We start from the raw sequence: 12,127 nt of genomic DNA, 5'->3' as shown, positions 1-12,127 counted from the left end.
AGGCATTGCTCTTTCATTTTACTATCGCCTCTTTCTCAACACTGCTTCTTTCTTCTTTTCCCAGGAGCCAACCTCCAGTTCCTCAACTTCTCCACCGAGGCCAACCATGATTTTCTTGAGATACGCAACGGTCCCCTGGACACAAGCGCGGTGATTGGTCGATTCAGCGGCCAGGATATTCCCTCCTCCCTTCTCACCACCTCCCATGAGACCACAGTATATTTCCACAGTGACCATTCACAGAACAGACCGGGGTTCAGATTCGAGTACCAGGGTAAGAGACCAAGGATATTGTTGAAGAAAGCGTACTCCTAGATGCAGAGGATTGATAGCGACAAAATTATGATCGGCCTTCGGATTGTCTCAGACAAAAATAGCCTCTGCTAATATATATTCATAAAAACGATCATAATCAGTTTTTGCAGAGTTGAGCCAGTGTCAGTATCATGAGTTACGTTCTTCTGCACAGCTTGATAAAACTAGTAATTACGTCAGTGTCACTGGAGCTTTTTGTCTGCTTCAAACCATCTTAGCTGTCAGTGAAATGGCAAGGGGTGCAGAGAATGTAGCTATAATGATCAGAGCTGTTTCCCAAATTGACACAATCACAGAATACACTATAAAGCCTGAGATGAATTATGTTTAGTAACAGCGTCAGTGTGAGCGTCACTTCAGTGTGAAGTGCATGCATGTAAAGCCATAACGTGACTGAATCGGCTCTAGAACTGACTGTCAGACTAATCAGCCCACAGAGAGCCAGTAAATTCCCCAGATCTATAAATGTCTCTATACACAACTGTTGATCACCTAAAAGATTTCCTCGGCATGTACCAATAAAAGGCTTCGCTGCATATCTGTATGGCAGCAGGGAATATATTGCCCTTGTCTGCTAATGCAACAAGCACACAAAGTTTTTATTTTTTTTCAACAACCGAGCCAGCAATCGAAAAGGTATCATTGTGCATTTACATAATTATGTACATTAGCATATAAATCAAGCATTATATTTGCAAATACCTCCCTTTTGCAGTATTTGCATGAGTTATCTCCTACAAAAGGGAAGCTATGATCCATAGAAATCAATTTATTTAGTCATATTTATATCCTGGCTCTTCAAGGCTCACTGCCTGCTTTGCTTTTCTTTCCAAGAGGAAGACATTTCTTTTTTCTTTTTTTTTTAAATGAATTATTTACCCACACTACTTCTGATGACTGCATCATACTCCTCCAGCACAAGTCAAACCTGCCCCTGGCATTTTCTCTCCCTCTGAAAACCCCTGTCTGAGAGAGGAGGAGTAGGAAGAGAAGTGAGTGGGAGGTTGAGCAAAAGGAGGAACAGAACAGGATCAGAAAGCAGAGCATATTGAGGCATATTCGAAAAGGTGTGAATTGATTACAAGCTTCAGGCAGTCACAGACAATGAGCATATGGGAGCCTCTACCTAATGTTTTCTTATAACAGTATGTTTTAATTGTGTCTCAATGCTATGTGAGTGTTTACAATGAGTCTGATTAAAAGCATCTATTTCGGAAAAATGTTTACTGATTTAAATAGACTGATGTACGCGATGTTCTCTCCCTCAGCGTATGAGCTACAGGAATGCCTCGATCCAGAGCCTTTCCGTTACGGAGTGGTGGTGGGTGCCGGCTACAACGTGGGCCAGTCTATTTCCTTCGAGTGTCTGCCTGGGTATCAGCTAATGGGACATTCCATCCTAACCTGTGAGCACGGCACTACGCGCAATTGGGATCACCCTTTCCCTCGCTGCGAAGGTAGGGGTTGTGAGATTTGTCATATTAATATGCAAACATTATGTCATACCAACACATTAAGTAGTCCCACCACTAAGTAGTCTTCCAAACAAGTGGCCGACTACGCTGCAAGTAAGAACTTGACTTCCTGTTTAGAACGTAGTGAGCTATTGAGCATCATTAGTGCGAAGTGGGGCTATGGCGATAATGATTATCTATTATGAATAATGCAATTAAACTGAATTATTATCCACCATTAATGAAGCAAAGTATTCTTCAATGAGAATCAATACTGTGCTAAAGACGAATGGAGGCAAACAAAGGAGGAGTAGCGGAGGGCCTGAATTGAAAGGAAAAGTAATGGGTGCTCTTTCTTTTGCCTCGTCCTTGACCGACATTCTCACGCTCTAGCTGTCGATTATTCAATAAGGCTGGCAAAATTACACAGGGAGGTGATGGCCATGGCGCTGGAAATTTGAATGGGCGAGCTGGGAGATTAATGCAAGTGAGATAGGGAGCAACAGAGGGAAAATGAAGAGGGAACAGGAGAAAGTGTATTCCTTCACAGCAATTTTCTCTTTTTATAGGCATCTTCGATATTCACATGACGTTTAAAGCTGAACAATTATTATCCATGAATATTATACCTGTGTGTGTGTGTGTGTGTGTGTGTGTGTGTGAGGGATGGAAAAGGACGCGAAGGCCCACATACATACGCTTGTGTGATTATTTACTTAACATTTGACATTATCCCAAATAGCCCATGAACTAAGGAGTAGTAATCCCACATTATTCATTATGCATCAACATCGAAGTTGAAATCTGCAATTCTAATCCAATTGGCCTCCATTTTTTTTGTCTACTTCAGCAAATATCTCCGATCCCCCTGCCAAGTTTTTCTGCGTCATCTTAATCGGGGGAAATACTCATCTTATTATACTCTACTTATATAGTACAATACTCTACTTATTATAAGTCATCCAAGGTCACACGTGACTCAGGACAGAAGATATTCCGTGTTAAAGCGCTGCCTCATGGTGGTCACTCATAGAATCGTAGTTACATCGTTAACTCTCAATCCGATGCATATGCGATAGTATGAAAAGTTCGGTCGGTTGGTAGCCAGTTTACCCATTTACGGGAAGATGGTCATTTAGGACAGGAAATTGACAAAATAATATGTAGCTAATCTCCTCTCAGCTCATATACATAGCTGTTATTACATGGCAGCAAACCATGCTGTTACGTCTGTATTTGACCCATTACAGCCTGCTCTTCACACTCACTGTCACTGCAGTATTTGCACAGATTTTGTCTGAGAAGGATGAGAGACATTGATTTGTGTTAATTGGACTCCGCTCACGTACTTGTCTTGGCATTATAATAATACAATGTTCTAACTATAAAGTGATATCACTGTACCCTTCCCTTTTTGGTGCTGTTTCATATTTCTCTCTACACTTAACCTTCGCTCATCTCTTCCATACATCCTTTTACTTATTCTTATCATTGACCAAAGCAAGTTTTAAATAAATTGATAAAGAGAGATGAATTTTACTAGAATGAATCATCGTAATTTCCTCACATGCAGCGATCATCACAACATAAGCTTTACTGTTTCCACCCCAAGCAAACAGACACTTGTTTAAAGCCTTTACACATTTTTTCTTTTTTTTGAACCATTGTTTTTTTTCAGAAATACTTTCACACAGAACGTGGATATTACACGGCAAAAAAGGGGATGTAATGGGGATTTTTTTTCCAGCGCTTTTGTACAGCGAATAATGGCATCACATATGTGAAGCAGGATGAGTTGCGCCTATATGTTCTGTAGCCCGAGCCAAGAAAACAAACTGTATTACTCCATTCAACCATAACAAAGGCAGCTCAGACCAGATCCACTTCTTCTGTTCTCATCTTTCACAATAAAAGCCCTCGACATATGATATTCGCAGGCCGGTATTTTGCATTTTCATCAATCACGCCCCAGGTGTGTAAAGGCCTTTGCACATAAGGTTTAAGTAGCTTGCCTGTTGATGGCGTCAGCCATATGAACAACTCCATAGTGTCCACGGTTTAATCAATTAGTCTTATTGATAGCTTATTTAACAGATGAGCCAGCAACACAGGGGTCACAGGGCTAAAGCAGACGGCTATATAACATGAACACACACATAACCTGAGACATAAACAGAAGGAGACAACATGCAATCTCTGCATTGGGAAAGATCATATGCCCATAGCCCTCGACGGGTGTGCCGTTAAGCTAAATACTCGTCTGGGTTGCTTAAGATGCCTGCACTTCTGCGATTACCACTCCTTCCTGATTTCTCATGCTTCGCCACAGTGAACATGGGGTTTCTCCAAGGGCACCAGCGGGAATGTTAAGCTTCGTAATCGTTAAGTTGGTTAGAGCCTCCTGAGTTCCTGAGGAATGTTTGAAATATAGTTACAATTTATATGCATGCAGATTGGGTGCAGGGTAGTTTGTGTGTGTGTGTGTGTGTGTGTGTGTGTGTGTGTGTGTGTGTGAGTGTGAGTGAGTGTTACTGTATTTGTCAGGCTGTGCAGGGTATTTCTTTTACCCCAGGATGTCAGCCACGTGTGGACTTGTGGGGTTCTATAGTGTTGTCAGCTCTGACATAAACATGCTGTTTTAACCTTTCCTGTCACTCAAACTCGTACACACATATCCACTTCTCATACACTAACTGTATACACACACAACCTTAAAAGCCCAGTCCACACTCGCCCCTCGCCTCATATCCGCACTCTCTCTGTTCACCCCTGTGGGAAAGGGTTGAGGCCTTATCTGAGCAAAACACTCCATCCAAGTCCCCACTTGCTAACAGGCTTTACCGGCTAATCTTTAGCTCAGACAAGCGCCTGGGCACTAGACGAAGAGTAAAGGAGGGGGGGGGGGGGGGGACACTGAGAAGCGAAGCAGAAGAAGCAGGGGATGAAAAATCCCCTTTTTCAACCGATTGTGGCTGAATTATGGATGTGTCCTGTTGTATTCTTGGCCCAATGATATATATACTCTGCCTCCCTTTCTCCCTTCCCCGTCCCTTCCTCAGTGCCTTGCGGTGGGAACATCACATCAGACAATGGGACCATCTTCTCCCCGGGTTACCCAGAGGAGTACCCGAGCTCGGCTGACTGCTCCTGGCTGATCACTGTGGCTCACGGCTTCGGCATCAAAATCAACTTCACCCTTCTTCAGGTTCATGGGCCACACGATTTTATCACTGTCTGGTAAGAAATGACTGCTTCCAGGGGCCACAGATATGTGTAACTACATTGTATGACATACTGTATATATAATGTACTTTGAAATTTCAGATAATGTTCCATTATGTTTTTGAGGAAACTGAAATTATATTTTTTACCAGTTTACTAGTAATAACCAAACCAAAATCTCAAGGCCATCTCAATAAAATGGGGAACTCTTTCCTATCGTCTTAAGTATTTCCAGTTGTTTTTTTCCCCCTGAGATCCGCCTCTGTTATGTCACTCAACAAAAACTCTCCCTAAAACACCTATTTTAAGATCATCTTTGTCTCCGTAATATAACGTATGTTGAACCACATGGATATCTATACAAATCTATTTGATTATAATATTTTGAGTTACTTAAAAGGATATTTGTTTTTTAAACAGTAGGAACTATAAAGCGAACCCCTTTTTTATATGTTTATATGCAATCTTAATGAAAGGAAAGTATATGTTTTTTTTAATTTTTATATTTCCTGAATAGCAAACAGTAACATGTAAATATTGCAAGATGCCATGGAGGACCAATCAAAGCAGTAGGTGGAATACTGTTCTCACCTGTGTGTGAGAAAAGAGAGACAGTATGTTTTGGCCGGTGGAAATGTCGTCTTCGGTGTTAGAACAGGTATGTAGTAGGTGTGTGTGTCTATTTGCCTGACCGAGCATCAAGGGGGTAAAGCTTCCTTTCTTCATCTCCATAATGCGCGGCTGGGCCTGCCATATGTGCGACCAAAGACAGGATTTTGCATGCATGGCGGTTGCCAGTCCCCCCAGTTGATCCCCTCTCCCTGAGACAAGCTCCAAAGGTCCCAGCTCTCAGTGAGACCGGAGATCTGACTGCCAGTCAACCTGGCAACTTGACGACCACATGAGAAGTCCACATGGCGTGGGGTGACATCTATGTGTAATGGCTTGGGCTGCTTCTAGATATTTGTGTGAAGATTTTTTTTTTTCAGTGCATGGGGAGTTTATGTCAGTAGGTATACACATGGCTAAAGTGAGCCAAAAATGTCCACTTTTAGCGTATTGTTGATCTTCTGTAAACGGCCCCCACTGTGCTGATCTTTCCCAGCAAGCTCATGCAGAGCCAAAATGGGGACTATCATGTTCCCCAGTTTCCAGTTACCACCGCTGTGTATCTATCCACTGAACTACTGAGCCAAGGAAATGGGCCCCGTAATGGCGGCTTGGCCAGAGGGCTGTCAGGCAGCAGTCCCTAGCCAGCCGTTTCCAGAGCTGCTTGTAATCTCCCATGCCCAGTCTGACAGCCAAAGACAGATGGTTTTTAAGCTGAATGGTTGTGGCAGGAATCTGGGAGCTGGCTTAATCGGCCATGCCCACGCCAGGGGACTGCCAAGGCTGGGCTGCAGCTTCCATAGACACTCCCATTGGATGGCAGTTAGCAGGAGCAGCGCAATCCAGACCTGTCATTTCACGCTCATCTGTAATTTTTACCTTATTTCAACATAATCACACGGAGCAGCCCAGAGTAATTGCCTTGGGTATAATGAAGTGAGCGCAGCTTGGTTATACTCTGCTGCTGGAAGCTGCTTGACAATAATATGGCATGCGACTTTGTTTGGCTTTCCTCACAGATATGCGTCACAGAGACTCAAGGTACTTTATGGTTCGAGAACGTATGATCATTCGAGCAGAGGCTGCTGACAGAATATCCTCATCGTTAATTATCGTGGCTTTACTCCAGCGAATTGCTCCAGTTGAAGTTTGAGTTGACCTGTGACCTTTTTCTTTTCTTTTTTTGTCTTTTAGGGATGGTCCACAGGAGACAGCCAGGAAACTGGGAGTGTTCACTGATGGAGAGCCGAATGACCCGCCCAGTAGCACATCCAATCAGGTGCTGATACGTTTCCGCAGCAACACAGAGAAGGGTGGACTGTTCCGCATCAGCTATCAAGGTATGTAAATTACTCCCCTGCCCCGATCATTACTTCTACTCGACATTTTTGCACGTTCTGCGTTTGACTCCTTTCATGTCTTTGATACTCTCAATAAAGCCTACAGACTGCAGTTCTGCCTGCCTCCCCCCATCATTCCTAATGCAGAGATCCTGATGGCAAGCAAAGAGTTTAAAATCGGTAGGTGGAAACGCTGTCACTAAAAGGCATATTCATCCACATGCAGCCACCCACAATCACTGCTATCTAGGCACTCCTGACTTTTTTGTATTGGATGTCGATCCCATCGTGACTTTTTAATAGTTAATCCCACTGTCAGTTCACATTACACTGCCACAGGTTTACTGACTCCTATACTGACTACATATCCCATAAGGCAATTGTACTGAAGGCAGACTCAACCCAAACAACACAACCCGGAGGATTTTGGGGCAGCATTATGAATGAATGATTATGACAAAATAATCAGAAAGCCCGAGGGATATGAGGAAGGTGCTCTCATTCTCCCCTGTAGAAGACAATGGAGATTAATTCTCTTTATCTGTTTATTTGCATACCTCCTTGCCGCATTATTATTCAAAGACACAAAGAAAACAACACTGACATAGTGTTTCATCTATAGGATCCCCAGTGTGGATTTATTATGGTATGTTTTTTCACTGTTAACTTTTGCTTTTACTGAGACACACAATGGATCATGATTACTTTTGTATTGTGACTAAGGAGCCCTGGTTGGTGTATGAAGACATTTTGGCCTGGATTCTTGCCACCATCTCTGATCCCTCATTAACTGTATCTCTCGGTCCCCTATCTCTCTCTCTGTTCAGGTGATATAGTGCGCTACCGATGCCTTCCAGGCTACCAGTTAAGTGGAAACAGCATCATGACCTGCCGGTTGGGGACACACTTGGAGTTCGGGGGGCCGCCACCCTCATGTGATGGTAAGTGAATGCCCTAGGCTTGAAAACTTGACCAAGAAGAGGCAGGCTCTCTTTTTCAGTAAGGCCCTGTATACACTCACACGGTTGGCCACCGAGCAACCTCACTTGAACGGTTGGTTAAAGGTGGAGTCAGCAATTCTGGATGGAGATTGTTGATAGTTAAATTCATCACCCAAACAAATAACCCCCTCCGGATTTACCATACTGCTGGCTCTCACTGCGTTCCTCTTTATGCATCCATGGCCACTGCTCCTTTAAGGGCCTTGCTCGAGAGCACCTTCATGGTGGGAGGGTTGGAGAGGCAAGCACTGTTCTTTCACTGTCCCTGCCAATATTTATCCCGCAGGTCCAAGGATCAAACCTACGACCCTGCACTCAAGAGTTCTCCTTTTTCGCATCTTGATAACGCTTTCCCTCTTAGCTGCATTTAGTGTGCTTTTCTCCTCCTGCTCCCTTTTCTTTTTATCTCCCTATAATTCTATGGACTATAAAAATACTGTGAAAGGGTTCATAAATGTCTTTGTGTTTAGTTATAGGCCTCTTTGATACGTGACTGAATGCTGATGATTACTGAAGTGTTTTGCTTTCTTAAGCTCAACAGTCTCAAAAGGTAGTTTGTCCATGTGCTGGTGCAATACAGTGTGTCTTTATGTATGCATTATCTTCAAAAAAAGACACTATACACTATACTCTTATAAGCGAGGATCTCTAAAAGTCCAAAGCACGCCAGCAGCGCAATGCACCAGCGTAGAAACAATAGGTGCAGCTGGTGAATGATGTGCTGTACATGCATTCCTTGCAAAAACAAGAGCTACATTTTCTCTATACTACATATAAAGACACTTCATATTGACTACATGCCAAGTCATTGTGTTGCACAAATGTATCCCAACACAAGTGAAACACTGTCTTCCTCTGCCAAGGGATCCTCTGTGAGTTTACTTTCTGCAGGGCTAGCCATGATCATTTCACTCTAATCATAGACTCATGGACTAGTTTGAGTTTTGCCTTATTTCTGGCTCCCGTGGGTACACTTTCTGCCTGCAGTCATGGAGCCGCAGCTGCATATCAGTTTGGTAGCACTTGCCATCTCTGTGGATGGTACTTGGCTCCCATGAGGCTGAGGGTGGCTGTTGTGGTGCCCTCTACATGCTGAGATACTGTCCTCCCAGAGGAATCAATGAGTGCAGTGTTCCCAGCACACCGTATCATCATAGCACTGTATGTCCTGTGCAATACTTTAGCTCTGGGCAAGAGACTGGGTGCAGAGAGGGGTCCCTCTGTTTTTTTCTCAGCCACATAATATCATAAAAGCATATATCTTTCATTCTTTCACGTTCTTTAGAATGAGAAATCGTCATTGCTCTGTCATTGTCTCACTCTGTTTGTGGGTTAAGTGGTGGACGTGGGAGAGTAGGTAGAATTTGATAAATGCAACTAATTTGGAGTGCTAAATAGGAAGAATATGCAAATGAGGTGAAAAGGGAAGAAGAGTTGGTAAAAGAAAGAGGGCAATGAAAGGGGAAGATTTTGCGCTAATTTTAAAGACGTGGAACAAATATACCCCGGATACAGAGGAGACTGAAAGTATCAAAATGCAAGTGAGGAAAATAGCGAGCAAGAAAAAATCCTTTGTGAGTGCATTTCTTTTTTTCGTCGATGAAGTTCTGCCTTTTTCCAGCTAACTTTTCACTGCACTCGCAGACATCTGCAGCCGTGACTATGTGCTTACTGTGTGTTCATGTTTTTACGTGGCCCGTTCATTTTTCACCTTATGCTGAGAGACACTTATACTCGGGGACCAACAGTTCCACAATATTCAGTCTTCGTGCAAGCTGTCACGTTGCCTGCATAGACAGACCTGGTTGATGGAGAGGAGAGCCACAGATAGCAGAAGCTGAGGGAGTCCAGAGTAGAGTGAGGGGAAGTTGAGAGCAGGGAGGAAAGTGAGACAACAGACTGATGCGAGTGTGAAGGAAGAGGAGGAGATGGGTCGGGGAGAGAAGAGCGTAGGGTATAGGAAGAGAACAGTTGAGATTACTCTTGAATAAGCAGAATTCTGAAGGAAAACAAATTAAACCTGTCTGGAAAAATAGGGGAGAGACTGCTAAATGAGCAGAGGGCTGGCGAGCGAGTGAGAGTAGCGACAGGAGTTAAAAAGCGAGGAGAGACAGAGAGTGACTTAGTTGGAGGGCAGCAAAGAGACGAAGTGCACAGCTCATTGAAATGCAGAGGACATGCCGGCTGCAGCTGCACCTATCAAATCACCACTTCAAGCTCTGACAAGCCCCCCCCCACCCCCACCCCCCTCTGTGCTCGCGTCTCGCTGCCCCCACCCCCAACACACATACACTTTCTAATTGCACAAATCACACACTCGCACATATACTGTATAAACATACACACTGGTCTAGCATGTGTCTAGGTTCCACAGCAGTGGATGGTGTCATTGTGAAACCAGAGAGCAGCACTGGAGCCCACAGGCGGTTCTGCAGTGTTGCTTGCCCCTCAGCGCCAGTATCCTCTCTCATCCTCTGCACTCCCTCCTCCCTCACTCGCCACTTCTCTCCTCTGATTCACTGGCGTCAGACTTCTGTTCTTATATAACACATATGCCCTTTATTCTCTGTTCTTTTATTTATTGTTTAAATCTCTGAGGCTGGCTCAAATCAGAACACAGTGCAAGGTATTTACACATGTTTACCCACAGGTGTCTGTCAATACCCAGATCTGCCTTCTTTTTTTCTCACCAACACTGACAAACAGGCCAATAGATAAAAGTCACCACTCTTGTTTTTTTTTCTCACTATTTAATCCAGAGAATTGTTGTCAGTCATGATGGCAAATGGGTTTAGCCTGTCTTGTATTTCCTGCCATTGGAGCGACCAGTTGATTTGTGCATTATTTGATTTCCCTGCCGTTTTGATTAAACTGGGTTGCATTGGACCCTCAGCCCTTAACTACATTTGCTCTCTGCGACCACAGGGAGTTCCAGCATCACACACACACACAGTGCAACCGCATCAGTACAAAGTGTTGCTTGAATTCCTTATTGAAACACAATGAGCTCTGATGATCCCAAATCCCTGTGTTTATCCCCCAGACAGATGTCTGGTTAAAACCTGCATAATCACCCATCACATTAGAATCCCAGCTAGCTCGCTTTCTTCATCCCACTCGGTCCCTTCGCCTCCCTCGCCTCCCCGTCTATCTCCTTTTTGTTCCCTCGATAATTATTTTGCCCTAGCCCCCTTCTTTTAGTCCTACAGAATGGATTACAGCTGCCCCTGTTTTGTCACATCTTCATTGTCATCCCTGACTTCCCAGAGTTGTTATGGCCCGATCCACGCTAATGCTTATGTTGTGGCCCATCCCCTTCAATCAGCTTGTTATTGCTCTTCAGCTTATGCTAATTAAATACCAACATGAGTAAAGACATCTCAACAGCACCGCAGCACTTCAAGCTTGATGTATTGAGGATTTATGCGCGTCCATACTTTCATACTGGAGTGCACAAATGTTCATGTATGGATGCAGATGCACATCTGTGCTTTTCTGCACTGAAGCCTTCCCACGGTACTTTTTTATTGGGAAGCTGTTGCATACTATGAACAATTTATACACAGACAGAAGGGATGCCTCGCAGATTGCTGTTCCTGCTACCGGCTTATTCCATTCCTTGTCTCATTAAAGTGAAATTTCATTTTGAGCCCTATCAATGTTGATCTCACCTTTTGTGTTGCTGCCTATTTCCAGCTGTCAGATTTGTCCCCTAATACCCTTTTGTTTACAACCAACCAGAGTAATGCTTCATTTCAAAGTAGATTAGTTTCAATAAGTAGCAGCTATAGATAAGAGCTCCTCACTGTCTCTCTCCATCAGCTCCAAGACAAGCTGAAGGCAGTTTTGAAGACACGTTGGAGCTTTCTGAAAGGTCACTGACAACACTCATCTCATCCTCAGAGAATTGATTGTTTATAGAACTTCACTCTTAGATTTTATATGTTACTTCCCGGCACAATCGGTTTCACAATCAATGATGGATTCAAGCTTTTTGACTCGCGTCCACTGAAGTGCTTGGTGTTGTAAATGATTTCTTGGTGAACGTCTTTCTGGAATTTGGGATGAAAGTAGATTACTTCCCCTTCTACTTCCAAAGTTAGATGCTCAGAGAACTTTATAGATGTCTGATTACATTATGCAACACGATGGAACTATTATTGTAATGTGTACCGTTGTACATGAA

General features: G+C 43.6%; 1 protein-coding gene across 1 annotated transcript in view; it reads left to right on the top strand.

Annotated features, from left to right (window-relative positions):
• csmd2 (CUB and Sushi multiple domains 2) overlaps nt 1-12,127 on the top strand; it is a gene marked incomplete at both ends in the record, with an annotated part of 202,691 nt that overhangs the window by 159,440 nt on the left and 31,124 nt on the right. Inside the window, 6 exons of the mRNA XM_079176438.1 lie at nt 65-274; nt 1,584-1,772; nt 4,829-5,006; nt 6,795-6,940; nt 7,040-7,120; nt 7,768-7,881. Coding sequence (XP_079032564.1) covers nt 65-274; nt 1,584-1,772; nt 4,829-5,006; nt 6,795-6,940; nt 7,040-7,120; nt 7,768-7,881 — 918 coding nt within the window. The remainder of the gene's footprint in view (nt 1-64; nt 275-1,583; nt 1,773-4,828; nt 5,007-6,794; nt 6,941-7,039; nt 7,121-7,767; nt 7,882-12,127) is intronic.

This window comes from Pholis gunnellus, assembly GCF_910591455.1.
Source record: "Pholis gunnellus genome assembly, chromosome: 16".
NCBI classification, from domain to species: domain Eukaryota; kingdom Metazoa; phylum Chordata; class Actinopteri; order Perciformes; family Pholidae; genus Pholis; species Pholis gunnellus.
Note: the sequence above shows the minus strand (reverse complement) of the source record. Positions and strands in the feature narration are given on the sequence as shown.